This window comes from Artemia franciscana, chromosome 15, assembly GCF_032884065.1.
Source record: "Artemia franciscana chromosome 15, ASM3288406v1, whole genome shotgun sequence".
NCBI classification, from domain to species: Eukaryota; Metazoa; Arthropoda; class Branchiopoda; order Anostraca; family Artemiidae; genus Artemia; species Artemia franciscana.
In genome coordinates this window covers 18,143,515-18,161,068 of record NC_088877.1, presented here as the reverse complement: position 1 = coordinate 18,161,068, position 17,554 = coordinate 18,143,515, and the positions used below count along the sequence as shown (strand labels likewise).

Below are 17,554 nucleotides of genomic sequence, written 5' to 3'. Positions count from 1 at the left end.
TTGGAACCGTTTAATTGGATGATATTGTCCCTAATCTCTATTTTGACTTTTTTTTTTTACAGCTTCTTAGATCCTTGGTCAGAAATATCATGACCTCTTCCCCCTCCCAGGGAAATTCAAAATTGCTTATTCTAGAAAATTTAAATATACCTTCTTCTGGATAAATTCAAGAGTAACCCCCAGCCCCCGCCCAAACAAAGACATTATAGTCGTTTTTGACTTGCTTTATGTTGATTTGGATAGAGACATGTAAATTTGGGAAGGTTCTATGGCGTCTCCTTTTTCTTAATTGAGTGATTTCTTAACACTTGATTGTGTAGACATTTTTAGATACATATTTTAATGCAAAAAGAAGCCACAGGGTCATGACAACACACAAAATACAACTCAAAACGACAATTCAACAACACGCACAAAATTAAATAAAAACAACAACAACAACGACAAAACTTACATGCATAGAAGAATATTTTGAGTACTCGCCCCCTCCCTTTCCCAGCAAAAATTCTCTATTTTTCATTCCCAATTTAATATATTTTGTAATATTTTGAACTGTTCCACAATCATTCAAAGCAAATACTGGAACAATCCATTCACTTGACCCAACCTTACTTACAAATAAATCATCACTTAAATCCAGTAATTCGAGACAAAGGGTCATAGAGTGAGCAGATCCTCGCCAATTTCTCAAAACATGGGACAAGTGTAATGACAATCTATCGCTCTCACTATCCTAAAATATTTTCTTCTTTTTCAGAGCACTAAAAAATTACCCCCCCCCCTGATATAAACCACTTAATTTCATCGCTTATCCAAACACACTTTAAAATTAATATCATAACTCCAGATCTCTTTCCATTTCCGGTAAACCGTGCATGAAGTTTTTTTTTTGCCATTTCGAAAACAAATCCTGGTTTTGGGCCTGTAATAGCGTCTTATTTGGCTTTATCAGTAGACATCGTGTCGATTAAATAAAAAAAAAAACAAGTTCTTTCACCTGAAAGTAAGGAGCAAAGTTAAAACTTAAAAAGAACAAAATTTATTACATATATGAGGGGTTCGTCCCCTCGTCAATACCAAGCTCTTTACGCTAAAGTTCAAATTTTCTTCCAATTCTTTAAGAATGACCCCTAAATCACAAAGGCTGTTTAATTAGAATAAATAGCGCTTTTGAAAGTACTAAAAAAGCTTTAGCGCACAGTGCGAGGTATTGACAAGGAGGCGAACCCTCTCGTACTTAATTATTAACATATACTTAATTATTTCTGTGCGCTTTAAGTTATAATATTGCTCCTTACTTTCAGTTGAAAAAACTTCTTTTGTTTTTACTTAATTTCTGATTGCTTTTTTAAATAATGCTGGGAAAATTGGCACCCCCTTCATGAAAAATTCCCTTCCCCCATGAAAAATTCTTCCGTGAAAAGATCCTCCCAGGCAACCTCTTACCCTGACCCCCCCCCCACCAACAGAAAAAATACCCCTGGAAACGTCGGTATACATCCCAATAACCAAAACTATATGTAAACAATGGGTAAAGTTCATAATTTGTGGCACTTCCCTCGGGGACTATGAAGGATTATGTCATCCTCAAAGACATAGTTGTAAGATTTTTCAACTATGCTGGAACAACATGGCTATCTCAAAATTTGATCAGGTGACTTTGGGGAAAAAATGAGCGTGGAAGGGGACCTAGTTGCCCTCCATTTTTTGGTCAATTAGAAAGGGCACTAGAACTTTTAGCTTCAGTTTGAATGAGCCCTCTCGCAAAGTTCTAGGATCACTGGTTCGATACAATCACCCCAGGGAAAAAACAATAAGAAAAAAGAAACAACAAATAAACGCGAATCCGTTATCTTTCTTCTAGCAAAATATACAAAATTCCACATTTTGCAGATCGGAGCTTGATACCTCTCAAGTTGGGTTGTCTAATACGCTGAATCTGATGGTATGATTTTCATTAAGATTCTATAAAGTTTAGGGGGCGTGTCCCCCTTTTTGTGAAAATTAGGCAAATTTTCTCAGAATCGTAACTTTTGATAAGTAAGCTTAAACTTAATGAAACTTGTATATTTGAAATCAGCATAAAAATCTGATCATTTTGATGTATCTATCGATATCAAAATTCTGTTTTTATAGTTTGGTTACTTTTGAGTCGGCTCACTCCTTACTTACAATTCGCTATCACGAACTGTTTGATATCGTTTGTAGTGAATTCACCTTGTATTACATTCACAAAATACACAGTCATATTTATTTAGTGTCTTATATGTCAGAAATTGTGTTCTATTGTTATAAACGTTATTGTTAATTTGCCTTCCATTTGATGAATAAAAATCTTATCTCTAATTTTTTGTGATGTTAAAAGTAAAGATCACCATGTAGTAGTGTCTAAGGTTGATTTAAAGCTGAAATTTCGGAAGGGTCACTACCTACCGGAAAGTTATGATGTTGGTAGACTCCAGGATTGAAATTTGAGGAAAAATTTCCAGGAACAGTCGAATACTAAGCTTGAGAGTTTAAAATTTGACAATGTTGAAGATGGATGGAATAATTTCAGAAAAAAACAATTTGTGAAGTTGCTGATGGTGTCTTAGGGAAGAGTGCTAAGACTGCAACTAGGAATATTAGTGAAAAAGCTTTAGGTTTAATAGAGAGTAGAAGGGATTTGTATAAGAATTATCTGAGTGATAGGTCGTATGAAAACAAAAGGAATGTAAAGAAAGTGGAGAAAGCATTAAAATATGAACTAAGGAGATGTGAAGTGGAGGCCATGGATAAAATTGTTGAGGATCTGGAAAATGCGGCTAGACGGCATAATATTAAAATATTATACTGGCCTGTTAAAAAATTGAAAGGGAGTAACCAATCCGGACTAGTCCCAGTTAAAGATAGAAATGGGGCCGCAATTAGAGTTAAGGAAAAAGTTAAAGAAAGATAGGAGGAACATTTTGAGAATGTTCTAAGCCGAGATACAGTTGCAGGAAAAGATATAGATGAAAATGAAAAATTTTGTAATACCTTAGATGTGAAGGAAAATTTGTTTAGTGAAGAAGAATTAGCGACAGTACTAAAAGGATTAAAAAATAGTAAGGCTCCAGGTGCTGATGGTACGATTAATGAGTTTCTTAAATATGGTGGCTCTGAGGTTAGGAATAAGCTACTGAAGATTATGAGCATGATTTTTGAAAAAGGGGAAGTACCCAATGATTTTAGGAAAACCTTAATTAACTCATTGTATAAGAAAGGTGACAAGAGTGAGTGTCGTAATTATCGAGGCATTAGTCTGGTCTCTGTAGGTAACAAATTACTGAGTAATATGGTATTTTTAGACTGAGAGATGCTGTTGACAAAGTTTTAAGGGAAGAACAATACAGTTTTAGAAAAGGTAGAGGATGTGTCGACCAAGTTTTCGCTCTTAGGTTAATAATTGAAAAAGCCCTTCGTTGTCAAACATTTTTGGTCCTCAGTTTTATCGATTATGAGCAAGCTTTCGATTCTGTTGATAGAAGAGCGTTAACAAAGGTCTTATTGTTATATGGTATACCAGAAAAATACATTAAAGTGATTTGTGCTATGTACGAGAATAATACTGCTGAGGTTAAGGTAGGAAATGAGGTTAGCAACTGGTTTTGTATTAAATCAGGAGTTAAGCAGGATTGTGTTCTATCCTCCTTTAAATGGATTATTTTGATGGACTTCGTCTTAAGGAGCACAGGGAAGGCAATTGGAGACCATGGAATCAAATGCGGAGGAAAAACACTACTGGACTTAGATTATGCTGATGATTTAAGCATATTAGATGACAGTGTGAGCACAATGAATCAATTTTTAAAAGTTTTGCGAGTTCACAGTTAAAAAAAAAGTTTGGAAGAATAGAAAGATAAGTCTGCAAACCAAGATTAGAATATTGGAACCTCCAGTGATCACAGTGGTCAAATATGGCTCTGAAGCATGGGCGTTCCGAAAAGCAGATGAAAATTTACTAGATGTTTTCCAGAGAAATTGCCTACGGATTATTCTGGGTACCCGGCTGACTGACCGTATTTCAAACAGTAAGTTGTACGAAAAATGTGGTTCAATCCCGCTTTCTAGGGCTATAATGAAAGAAAGGTTGAGATGGCTAGGCCACGTTCTACGGATGAAGGATGACAGATTGCCGAAGATTGTACTTTATGGCCAACCGTCTGGGGCCACACGGAAAGCAGGTCGTCCTTGTCTGGGTTGGGAGGATGTCATAAATAAGGATTTAAAGGAAATGGGAACTTCCTGGGAGGGTGTAAAGAGGGAGGCTTTAAATAGATTGGGTTGGAGGAGGAGCGTGCGTAGCTGTGTTGGCCTCAGGCAGCTTGGTGCTGCAGTGAGTTATTAGTAGTAGTAGTAGTAGTGATAAAAATAACCAAAATGCTATTATCATAATAATGAGCAATAGATCCAAGTCCTATGTATCCACAACTTCTCATTAATCACAGGAAAGATCTCATACATGTATATGTACGAAGCCTTATTAAAAGCGACTTCGTACACATTTTATCCTAAACAATTACTGAGTCTACTGCTGAGGTTAAGGTAGGTAATACTGCTGAGGTTAAGGCAGGAAATGAGGTTAGCATCTGCTTTTGTATTATATGAGGAGTTAAGCAGGATTGTGTTCTATCCTCCTTTAAATGGATTATTTTGATGGACTTCGTCTTAAGGAGCACAGGGAAGGCAATTGGAGACCATGGAATCAAATGCGGAGGAAAAACACTACTGGACTTAGATTATGCTGATGATTTAAGCATATTAGATGACAGTGTGAGCACAATGAATCAATTTTTAAAAGTTTTGCGAGTTCACAGTTAAAAAAAAAGTTTGGAAGAATAGAAAGATAAGTCTGCAAACCAAGATAATAATGAGCAATAGATCCAAGTCCTATGTATCCACAACTTCTCATTAATCACAGGAAAGATCTCATACATGTATATGTACGAAGCCTTATTAAAAGCGACTTCGTACACATTTTATCCTAAACAATTACTGAGTCTAAAAACCAAGGAAAATTCTAACCACAAAGTAAGATACAGACAAGGGCTGTAGTAGTAATTTTTTGTCCATACTAAAAAAAAATCTAGGCACACGCAGATATAGAACAATTTAGGCAAGATATTCTGTTCATATTGTCATCCTGCAAGCGTTTGAGAGACACAAAAACTCGGAACGACGTTTATATATAACATTTTTTAAATTTTAGTAAATTATAACAAATACCATATTTTCTAATTATTTTTTTTATTTTAGTATTCATCTAATTGAAAATTAAAACGGTAGAATCACGCCGTAAATTACCAGGATTTTGCGAAATTAGTTTTTTTTTTTGACTGATCGAACACATTATGGGACCTACGCTCTCTCTTCCAATTGAATATATCTGAACAGCGAGAAATCAGATCGTTCTGTATTTAGTTTTATGATATACCCTAATTACATCATCGTCCTTGATATGTCAGTTTCCTGGAGAATAGTTCATATAAACTCACTGCCGTTGAGAACCAAGGCTGGGCCCAAGTGACAATTTTCATCGTTCGCACTGCCTCCACGCCTTTTTCCAAATATTAGACATACACTGTAAATTTCACATTAAAACCTGACTTGCTGTAGGAATCACACTGGACCCCTTCTAGGTTTGGGCCCAGGCATTTTTCCCCTATCTGTTCCTACCTCATCATGAGGATACTGCACCTACCCTTTAAGCTTTACTCTACTAAAAAGTCGATACAAAACACAGTCGTCCTAAGTGTGCCACACAACTACAACTTCTACTTATGTGGAAGCGCTTTAATAGGGGAGAAATATACACATTTTTCGAAAATCCGTTTCTAACAGTTCGTGGTAACGAACTGTAGTAAGGAGCGACCCGGCTCAATAATAAACGAAACTCTAAAAAACGGAATTTTGCTGCTAAAATATACATCAAAAGAATCAGATTTTGATGCTGATTTTAAACATATAAGTTTCATCAAATTTGGTCTTTGTCATCAAAAGTTACGAGCCTGAAAAAATTTGCCTTATTTTAGAAAATAGGGAAAAAACCCCCTAAAAGTAACAGAATCTTAGCGAAAATCACACCATCGCATTCGGCGTATCAGAGAACCCTGATGCAAAATTTCCAAGCTCCTATCTACGAAAATGTGGAATTTCGTATTTTTGCCAGAAGACAAATCACGGGTGCGTGTTTATTTGTTTGTTTGTTTTTTTTTTGTTTTTTTTTCTTTTCTCCAGGGGTCATTGTATCGACCAAGTGGTCCTAGAATGTCGCAAGAGGGCTCATTATAACGGAAATGAAAAGTTCTAGTCCCCTTTTTAAGTGACCAAAAAAATTGGAGGGCACCTAGGCCCCCTCCCACGCTCATTTTTCTCCAAAGTCAACAGATCAAAATTTTGAGATAGCCATTTTGTTCCGCTTAGTCAGAAACCATAATAACTATGTCTTTGGCAATGACTTACTCCCCCACAGTCCCTGGGGGAGGGATTGCAAGTTACAAACTTCGACCAGTGTTAACATGTAATAATGGTTACCGGGAAGTGTAGAGTCGTTTTCAGGGGATTTTTTTTGGGTTTTGGGAGTGGGGTTGAGGGGAGGGGGCTATGTGGGAGGATCTTTCCTTAGAGAAATGTGTTATGGGAGAACAGAAATTCAATAAAAAGGGCGCAGGATTTTCTAAAATTACTAAAAAAAAAACAATGGAAAAATTAACATGGAAAAGTTTTTTCAATTGAAAGTAAAGAGTAGCACTGAAACTTAAAACGAACAGAGATTATTACGCATATGAGGGGTTCTAAAAATACTTTAGCATTAAGAGCAAGGTATTTAGGAGGAGATAAATACCTCGCTCTTTATGCTATAGTATTTTTAGTAATTTCAACTATTTATTCTACGGCCTTTCTGATTCAGGGGTCATTCTTAAAGAATTGGGACACAACTTATGATCTAGTGTAAAGAACAAGGTATTAACGAGGGTACAAACCCCCTCATATACATAATAAAAATTAAAGAATATAAAGGTTTGTTACGCAAGTTAATTCTTAAGTTACGTATATTTTTTACTAATAAAAAAAATCGTTAAAAATTAAAATTTATAGCTGCCTTTTTATGTAACCGAAAAATTGCATGACAAATAGGCCTCCTTCCCCATCCCTTATTTCTCAAAATCGTCTGATTAAAACTAAGAGAAAGCCATTTAGCCAAAAAAGGAATTAATATGCAAATTTCATTTTAATAATTTATGTGTGGAGAGCCAAAATCAAACATGCATTAATTCAAAAACGTTCAGAAATTACATAAAAAAAACTAGTTTTTTTAACTGAAAGTAAGGATCGACATTAAAACTTAAAACGAACAGAAATTACTCCGTATATGAAATGGGTTGTCCCCTCCGCAATCCCTCGCTCTTTACGCTAAAGTTTGAATCTTTCCCACAATTCTGCTTTTTAAAACAATTAAAAGCTTTAGCGTAAAGAGCGAGGGATTGCGGAGGGGACAACCCATTTCATATACGGAGTAATTTCTGTTCGTTTTAAGTTTTAATGTCGCTCCTTACTTTCAGTTAAAAAAACTAGTTTTTTTTTATGTAATCTACATAAAACACAGCCAAGCCTTTTGTGGTAATCGATTGAAGTACTCAGAACATTTTTAAAACAGTTTGTTCAGGTAGAATTGTTTCTTCAGGAAAAATCACGACACATTCCGTGAGGATGGTAAGTAAAAATATTGTTTAATATTAGGACAGTAAGCGTCCACCGAGGGGTTTCCGAGAATGGCAATTTCATTAGGTTGCTTCTTATTTCAATCTCATTCATATTAGAAAGTAATTGCCAAGATTAGCAAAAACAAAATAGTAAAGCAGGAAGAGAAAAAAAAAGCAATAGTAAACTAAATCAAAAAGTAGTTTTTAGCCCCTGTTCTTATTCTTAATGTTACATAAATAATTTATTTAAAAAAAATGACCGCTGAACGTTGCTCTAATTCAGCAATATTAGCAAAATCAACCCTACTCACTTTACTGCCGAAAAATAAAGTACCCTTAGTACTGTGATAAGAAAAAAAGCTTGAAACTGCTCAAAAGTGACGACGAATCAAAATGGAAGGTAGACAATAGGAATCACCATAGTCAAAAACCCATAATAGAGACTCTAAGCCTTCCATCTTGACAAACAAGGAAATTCACCTTTTTTCCATGGATAGCAGAGATAGTCTACTTACTCCTATTTTGCCCGGGACTGATACTAAGACTGTCATTGATTTAAATCAAAAGTTTAGGTTCATGCAGGTTGTCAAAAGGGCTTAAGTGCAATACATCAGGAATTGCCAAGGTTGTCAAGTTGGAATATTCAGGTATTTTGAGGTGATCTTGAACTAAATTAAATAAAAAGAAACAAGTTTTTTCAACTGAAAGTAAGGAGCGACATTAAAACTTAAAACGAACAAAAATTACTTCGTATATGAAAGGGACTGCTTCCTCATCAACGCCCCGCTCTTTACGCTAAAGTTTGACTCTTTCTCTCAACTCTTCTTTTTATAACAGTAAAAAACTGTTTTAAAGACTAAACTTGATGAAACTTATATATTTAAAATCAGCATTAAAATGCGATTCTTTTGATGTAGCTATTGGTATCAAAATTCCATTTTTTAGAGTTTTGGTTTCTATTGAGCCAGGTCGCTCCTTACTACAGTTCGTTACCACGAACTTTTTGATCAAAAGGCTCAATCTGCATCCCGGTGCTCAAAAGGATGTATCTGTAATATCTCAGGAACTGTTATGGGTATTAAGTTGAAACTATCAGAGAATGTTCAGGGGGGTGTTATACTACATCAGAGACACTATGTGCATCCAGGTTATCTGGGCGTATTTATATTGATCTCAAGAACGGTCATGGGTATCAAGTAGAAACTTTCGGGGACTGCTATGAATGATGTTAAAATAAATCAAAGGCACTATACGCATCTAGGTTGCGAAAACGGCATATCTCAAGAACAATTAAGGGCTATTAAGTTGAAAACTTCAGAGAATGTTGAGGGGTGTTGAACTTGCAGACACTATCGGCATTCCGGTTATCAAAAGGGTAGATCTGCGTTATGTCAGGAAAGGCGAAGTTTACTAAGTTGAAACTTACAGGAAATGTCGATTGGGATGCTGAACTAAATTAAAAGACATCCAGGTTGTCGAAATAGCATGTCTGCAAAATCTCAGGGGCAGTTAAGGGTATTAAGTTGAAACTTCCAAAGAGTCATGAAGGGAAGTTGAACTTAATTAAAAACACTATCTGCATCTTAATTATCTAAAGAGTGTATCTGCAATACCTCAGGAATGGCTATTTAGCTGAAAACTTTCAGATAATATTAAGGGCATAATGCACCAAATCAAAATATGTAATGTGCATTCAAGTTGTCGAAATGATATGCGCAATGTCTCAGGAACAGCAAGGGTATAAAATAAAATTTTCTGGGAATAACGAAAGGGATATTGAAATAAATCAAAAGACGTTAATTGCACCAGGATGCCCGAAGGATATTCTACACATTCTAGGAAATTTCACTAGGATTTTCTAGCACCCTGAACTCGCAAAACCTCTAAAAGTTAATTAATTTTGATCACCTTTCATCTAAGATGCTTAAATCATCAGCATAATCTAAGTCCAGGTCTGCTACATTGTCATTCTGCTTGGGGTAGTACATTTTCTTCTTATCTCCATCACATTCAAGTTTTGCAGAACAAAGCGCTTCGAGTGTTATGCGGTGTTGGTTTTAAAAACTCGGTACAAAAGAGGTATATAGATTGCAAAATCTTGCCTTTAGCAGGACTTATTACTTTTTATCGATGCCTGTTAATATATAGGTATTTTCAAAACTGTTTACCAATATGTTTTAAAAGTATGTTTGAATTAGGAAGTGATATTCATACACATTTTAATAGGCAGTCTAATATAAATCGTCGCTCGCTTGCTATTACCCATAGATCCCAATTTTCTATTTGGCATCTAGGACCCTATGCATGGAATTGTTTACCTATGAATTTGAAAAACATGGATAATTTCCGTGAATTTCGGCGGGAATTAAAGGTATTTTCACTAAATATTTATGGTTTTGATAGTTGAGTCGACCTCAAGTGAAGCCACGATGTTGATTTTGTTTTAGGCAATACTAGTCAAGTGGTTTTAATTTCTTTTAGTTTAGTCTTTTTTTTTTCTTTCTCGAAATGTAAACCCGAATTGATCGAAATGCAGGGTAATTGAATATGTTTTTTTTCTCTTTCCTCTCCTTTTCCGTATAGTTTTTATTTGTATGTGTACTGGGGCTGTAATCCCAAACAAGCTCTGCTTCGGGCCATTTGGTTGTTTTGTTTATTTATATTAATAAACCCATCTTTCTCTCTCAGGCCCTTCTCGGTTGAATGAAAATTTGGTCAACACATCCTCTACCCTTCCTAAAACCGCACCGTTCTTCTCTTAAAACTTTATCTACAGCATATGTCAGTCAAAAAGATATCAAATCACCAAGTAATTTACTACCTACAGACACCAGGCTAATGCCTCTATAATTACCAAACTTACTCTTATCACCTTTCTTATACAGTGATTTAGTTACGATTTTCCTAAAATCGCAAAGTATTTCCCCATTTTCAAAAATCATATTCATAATCTTCAGTAACTTATTTCTAACCTCAGAGCCACCATGTTTCAGAAACTCATTTATCACACAATCAGCATCTGGGACCTTATTGTTTTTTAATCGTTTTAGTACAGTCACTAATTCTTCCTCGCAATACAAATCTACAATTTTTGAATAATCTTTCATACCTTACGTTTTTTCTTACTTCCAGTGCATTTTTGACGTTAAACTCCCTTGATATGCCCCCCTCTTGGAATACATTCTTATATCGACGTGTGCCTCTAGATGTCTAATTTCCAGGGTTTATTTTCCCAGTTCACAGCCTCTTATATCATAATTTTTATGATAAATATATATGATATAATTTTATATTATAATATTATATCATAATTATTACAAAATTGATATACATAATTATTACAATATATGCAAATTGAGTGTCCTTTTTTGGACGCTCAATTTGTTCAAATTCAGATTTTAACTTACCAGTAGCAACTTCAGAACACTTCAGTAAATGCCTTACTGCTCTGAACAACGAAATGTGATTGGGATGACCACTGACGCCACCTTCGTCAAATGTATAGACCTGTTAAAAACCAAAATCAATAAAATCATACACATTGAAATCTGCTATGTAAAGGCGCCCAAGTCAGCCCAATAGGCTTTTTGCGAATGACACCACATCTGATATGGCTCCATATCTTTCCCTTGAAGCTGCAAGCTAAGGGTATTTAGCTTTTCGACTTTGTCTACAAGAAAAGCAAAGTCTAAATGGACCTCACTCCTAAATGAACAGACAGTGACCGAATGGTAGATGTACAGGTCACTAGTTCCGTTTTTTCCGCGAGTATATGTTTGAGTAGCACAAATCCGAGATAGTCATCTCGATTGTTCAGTCTAAATGTTTCCCAAAAGCTGCGAAAAAGTCCACTGTGAGCCACCAGTATATCCAGATCGGCAGTTTGGCGATCTTTGATTATGAAATACTTCATTGTTCTAATTAGACTAAAACTTGGCACATATGACCCTCTCTGGGAGGAGAAAATCAAGAGGGTTTATTGAGGGGGGTATGACATATCACGCTTTTTTTAATCCAATTATAGTACATGTGACCCTTTATGGCAGGAAAAAGCCAAGAAGCAGGTGTATATTTTGCTGGAGAGGGAGCTCGTGGAATTGTTTCAAGTGTTAATATTACAATTCTCCTGACCTGTAAAAAAAGATAGGGAATAACGATTTTAGTTTTACTGTTAAGTTTTTGATTTTTTTTTTCTTAAACGCTGTTTATTTTCTCCTGTAAATGTTTCATAGCATAGTATATCTATCATCACTTTACCATTCAATTTTTCCCCTTGTCTTGAGGTGCGCACATAAATTTTAAGCACATGAATTAACATTATTACACCAATACAAGGATTTCCATTCCAAACCGGATAGTTTCATTCGTTTGCTATTTATCGTTTATATACTTTTATGTTGTTTTTTTCTCTGTGATGTGATAAAACCCATATATTTTTTATTCTAGAGTCCTTTAGGCTTCTTTTAGATTACCTTAATCAGCTTAATCCATTTGAGAGCTTTAAGGTCATCCCACGTAGTGCTCTTGAGTTGATGACCCCCTGTCGATCTTCCACTGTCTCTTCTCCAAATCCTTGTCAATTTATCAATTGAGTGACTAGAAAGAGGGAATACTGGATGTTCAGTCCAATCCAGTAGTTTCCGGCTTATTGGTGGACATATTTGAAATATACATTGGGTGGGCTCTCAAAGTAACTTCACTTTGGTAGCTTCTTCGAGTTTCCTTTTGTGCAGTGATGGCTCGTTTTATGGTTGCTGCTGAAGATCTTTGACGAGGGTAGGTAGCTTAAGTTGCTTCAGATAATCCTTATATAATGTTCATTTGAAGTGTTTTACGTCCTTTATTGTTCGCTTCTGCATATTCCTGATGAACGATGCATCTTCCCAATATGAAGAATCTAATGCACATAACCAAATCTAAATGGGTCAGACCAGAGCCCAGAGCCTTATAACATTTTATGAATACTGCTGTCTCATGGTTACTGATAGACCATTTTAGCAGGTCAAGGATGGAGTTTCTGCGACAAACAAAATGCTGACCATGCCTGTAAAACTTCCAACCATCCCAACAAGTCCTTTTTCCCAAGCTGACCTCCCCCCAAAGATACTCGATCAAAATTTTGAAATAGCTATCTTGTTCAAAATAGTCTAAGGTCAAATAACTATGCCTAAGGGGATGATACATCCCCCCACAGTCCCTGGGGCAAGGGTTGTATATTATTCAAGTTGTCCATTGTTTATATGCAAGGTTAGTTATTGGGAAAAAGGGGCGTGTTTGATCCTGATTCTCCAAAAGGGCTTACGGTATCAAGGTGAAACTTTCCGAAAACGCAGAGGGGTATGTCAAACAAAATCATAACACACTATGCGAAGAATGGTTGTCAAAAGGGAACAACAGCAATATCTAAGGAACAGCTGAAGGTATTAAGTTGAAACTTTCAAGGCCTGTTGAAGGAAATTTTGAAGGGTCATCAGATGGCAACCAGTCCCCCTTTAGCCTTTCAGATGGCACCCTTATCACTTGTCCTTTTTAGAACCTATCAAACAGCCACTTTGTTCAAAATAGTCAAAAGGTCAAAATAAAACTATGCCTCTGGGGATGTCATGCCCTCCACAGCCCCTGTGTGAAAGGGTTTTAAATTATGCAATGTTCCCATTACTTACATACAGGATTTATCATTGGGAAAGAGGGAGAATGTTCGACTCTGGGTGTGTCAGAAAAGGCTAAGGCAGTTAAGGTGAAACTTCAGAGAACGTTTAGGGATATATTAAACTAAATCAAAAGATACTACCTGCATCCAGGTTATCAAAGGGACATATCTGCAATATCTTAGGAGCAGCTAAGGGTATTAACTTGGAATTTTCAGGACCACTATTGCTACTACTACTGTGACTGCAACTGCAACTTATTGCGACTTCAACTATTTGCGATTCCGACTACTTGTGACTACTTGCAAGAGTGACTACTTGCGAATTTGACTATTTGTGACTTTAGCTACTTGTGACTGCGAATGCTGGCGAACGCAACTACTTGTGACTGTCATTACGACTAAGGCTACTTGCAATTCCGACTGTGATTGCAACTGCTTGCGACTGCGAATACGAATGTCACTCGATTGCTACTGCGGCTACTTACGACTGTGACAAAAGGCGTACTTTAGGGTTTTTTTTGAAAAAGGAGTTTTTCAAAGAGAAGTAAAGAGCCATATCAAACTTAAGACCAGCAGAAATTAAGATATGTAATAATTCAAACTCAAAACGAGTAGAAATTACTATTAAGGAATAAACGAAACCCAAAACATACAGAAATTTAAATAAATGATCGATCAAACATAGACATAAGGTATTATACTTATACAGATGAATAAATAAATCTGAAAACGAGTAAAAGTTAAATTGAATATTCAAGTCAAATTTGAAACGAACAAAAATTATTATAGACAGGAGTCTGGCTACTGCCCCCCTCCAAACCGTAAAGGTTCTAAGACCTCTTACGTCCTTTAAGCTTTACAGAAAACAAATTAGATATATTCTTTTTATTTATAGCAATGAAGAATATAAAAAATAAAGTAAAATAAAACTTGAATTGTCGAGTTTCCTGGAATTAATATCATTATATATCAAATATTCAGTTTACTTTCATTAGTTCTTTCCATTTATCTTGATTATTATATAGATTTTTTTTATTTGTCGTCGATGTTTTGAAAAACAAAAGCACACTGTTCAAACCACATATAGTTTTCAGTAAAACGCTAAAGACAAAATAGGCTTTAGAACTTTCACGGTTAAGGTTAGGGGAGGGGGTAAGGGGAATAATTTCTGGTCATTTTGAGTTTGATTTACTATTGGGCTTAATTTCTACTGGTCTGAAGTTTCATATGGCTCATTACTGTTTTTTAAACTTCTATCTCGGTTTTTTGTTATTAATACTATATATACAGCATATACTTATAAACCCCTATTCTGCTGCCCCTAAATTCTGAAAAAACAGACCAGAAAAATAAATGAATTCACGTTATTTTTTGGGCATCATGTTTTTATATATGAAGAATAAAAACAGGAGGAGAAACTTTAAAACACAATTAGAGCAAGGAAACAAAAATAGAGGAAAAGGTGAAAGAAGAGGACAAGACAGAGAGGCACAAATGATTCGAGGGTATCTGGGAAGATGAAAGGAAATACAAAAAAAGGATGAGATAAAGATAAACACAACTCGCTTGAATTTTATACATAGCTACCATGGTGAATGAACTTAATAGGTCACATCGATTGGAACCACTGAAGAGAGGAATTAGCGGCAAGAAGCAATTAAGCCCCACTAGTCACAATAGGTTGAGTCTCTTTTTAGATATATAGCTACCCAGGTGAATGAACTTAATAGGTTACATCGCTTGGAATCACTGAAGAGAAGGATTGGCGACTAAAAGAGCTTAAGCTCCCCTGCTAAGAATGGGTTATATCCCCTTTTAGGTGTTTCAAAGTTAGACAACACTCTTTTGATGTAATGTTTAGCCCTTTACATGGATATAGTTGCCTTTAGGATTCCCATATGTTTTACACAATGAGAGAGATGGGCTATCAATACTAAACTAAAGAAAAGACTCACCACTGTTTTAGTTTTAAATAAGTTTTCGTTTGAACAGCGACGTTGAGAAAGAGGACAGTCACTACGATGACCAATCAATTTCTAGATAGTTTAAATTTACCTGTTCCTTCTGTATTGTTTATTCTTCACGTCTTGAATGCACTTGATGCTTCTGTCAAAAAACAGGGTTGTATTTTGCATTTAGTACTTTTTAGATAGGTACGGCATCGTGTGTGTAAAAACACATATGGAAAATATCCATCCTCAAAATATATTACACAGAAAATTTTGGCAAAACCCGTTAAACTTTGTGAAAATTACAAATTCTTACAATTATTAGAACCCTTCTGCGATAATGCAGGAAATACCCCCCTCCCCCAAACATAAATCTATAGACGGTTTAAACCCAAGAGAATAGACCCCTTCAAAAAGAAAGAGAAGCTTAAGTACATAAAGCCCTCCCTATGCCTGCGGAGTATTCTTCTGTTAAAAATACTTTAAACAAAACAAACTTATATTTTGCTGACTGCAAAATTAGCATCTTCACAACGGAAATCTTCAAACATTACAAATTTGCTAACTTATAAATGCATATCCGTGCAATTGTTGTGACTTTTATGATATTTTTATCTTATTTTTGCTGGATAAATTAGCAAAAAAGTGAAAGCCACCAAACTCGGACAAAATTTTTGGTTTCAGCTCTCTTTCTTCTAATTCCAATTTTTGGATGCATCTTTAGTTTTGAATATACTCTTTTGATACTCAGTACTAAAATCCCCATAAAACACAATATATATAAAAAAAAAAAAAAAAAAAAAAAAAAAAAAAAAAAAAAAAAAAACACACTAACCGTATCAATTCCGTTTCTAAAAATGTGATTTTCTATTTCAGCAGCAACATCAATAACTGGCCAGAAGGTTTTAATATTGTCAGGAAATATTGAAGAGTCTAGGAGTGACACATAATTTTGATTTATTCCCAGCTCTTGGCAGCTCCTGTACAATTCATCTTTTCTTACTCTTTTTTCCATGTCATTTGCTCCTGTATGGCGATAAGCAACATGAGTTGTAAAACACATATAATTTAGGAATGAGCCACAATTGACACAAAAAGAATAAGAAATGGGTCGATTTTACATTAAAGTCAACCAAGTTCAGGAATGTAATTTTAGCTATACGTTACCGATCGTGCTCCAAAATGACTAAAATTCAAAACTTAGACTTGGATTTTCCTTTATTAATTGCTTTTGTGAATGAAAACATTGCTAGGTTATTTTTTTTTGTCAATAAAATAGTACTTCCAAATATTGATTAGACTTGGTGATAGTTTTGCATTAATCAATTTGTGACTGGAAACATGGTAGAATTCCGGTAACAGCTAAGAGCAATAATCCAGATAAATTCAAGTGGTCTTGGTTCAGTATTATTCTAAAATCGACGGGCACCACAGCAACTGCTCCAATATCTTGGACAATTCAAAGTTGGAATGGTTTATGAAAGCACAAAAACTTTTTTTTTAGATTTTCCCTTGGTTTGCAATACCACAAGTTGAAATGAAAACAAACACTGACTAGCTTATTCAAAACCCTTTATTTCGATAACCTTGTTTTACTCGTTATTCGAGCAAAATAAAAAAATATACTCAAAATGATAAATCAAAAACACCACCTCATTCGCTTCGCTGTGAAGAACATAATTTCATGGCAATAGTATTTACATATAGGCTGAACTTTACTGTCCCTAAAACCACTGCAGTTACAAAAAAAGAACAAACAACAATAGTAGGCTATCCACAATAGCAAGACCATCACTAAACGAGAACGAGTGGAAAAAAGTAAGTCTCATTTCATATATTTCTAATCTTTTCGTTTCATTGATGAAATAAACATAAAAATGATAAATTGACTTGCATGCTTTGCTTAAGTTATTAAAAAACAACAAAAAATTGGTTACACTAAAAAAAAAGGCTGATATTCTATCTCATACAAGGTCCTTGTCAAGTAGGGTTAACACTGACAAGTGATAGAAGTAACTGAATAGGTATTTAATTGGACTTCTGACACCCTTGTGCTTCTCGGGATAGAACTGTTTCTTGAAATAATCACTATTAAGTATGAAAAAAAAGCTTTTTACAGTTTCATTTTTAAATTGAAAGGCTGAAAAGTAACAGTATCAAATTTTACTATGAAATCATAGAGAAAATAAAAGAGCAATTTATTGAGTGGTTTCTAAGTCATCATGAACTGA

At 35.1% G+C, this 17,554-nt stretch overlaps 1 protein-coding gene across 1 annotated transcript in view; it reads right to left on the bottom strand.

Annotated features, from left to right (window-relative positions):
* Positions 1 to 920: 920 nt before the first annotated feature.
* The window catches only part of LOC136036126 (N-acetylglucosaminyl-phosphatidylinositol de-N-acetylase-like), a 35,521-nt gene continuing 18,887 nt past the window's right edge, over positions 921 to 17,554 (bottom strand). The window contains exons 3-5 of the mRNA XM_065718147.1: positions 16,159 to 16,349; positions 11,132 to 11,231; positions 921 to 997 (exon numbers count right to left, since the gene is read on the bottom strand). Of these exons, the coding sequence (XP_065574219.1) occupies positions 936 to 997; positions 11,132 to 11,231; positions 16,159 to 16,349 (353 nt within the window). The 3' untranslated portion in view covers positions 921 to 935. The remainder of the gene's footprint in view (positions 998 to 11,131; positions 11,232 to 16,158; positions 16,350 to 17,554) is intronic.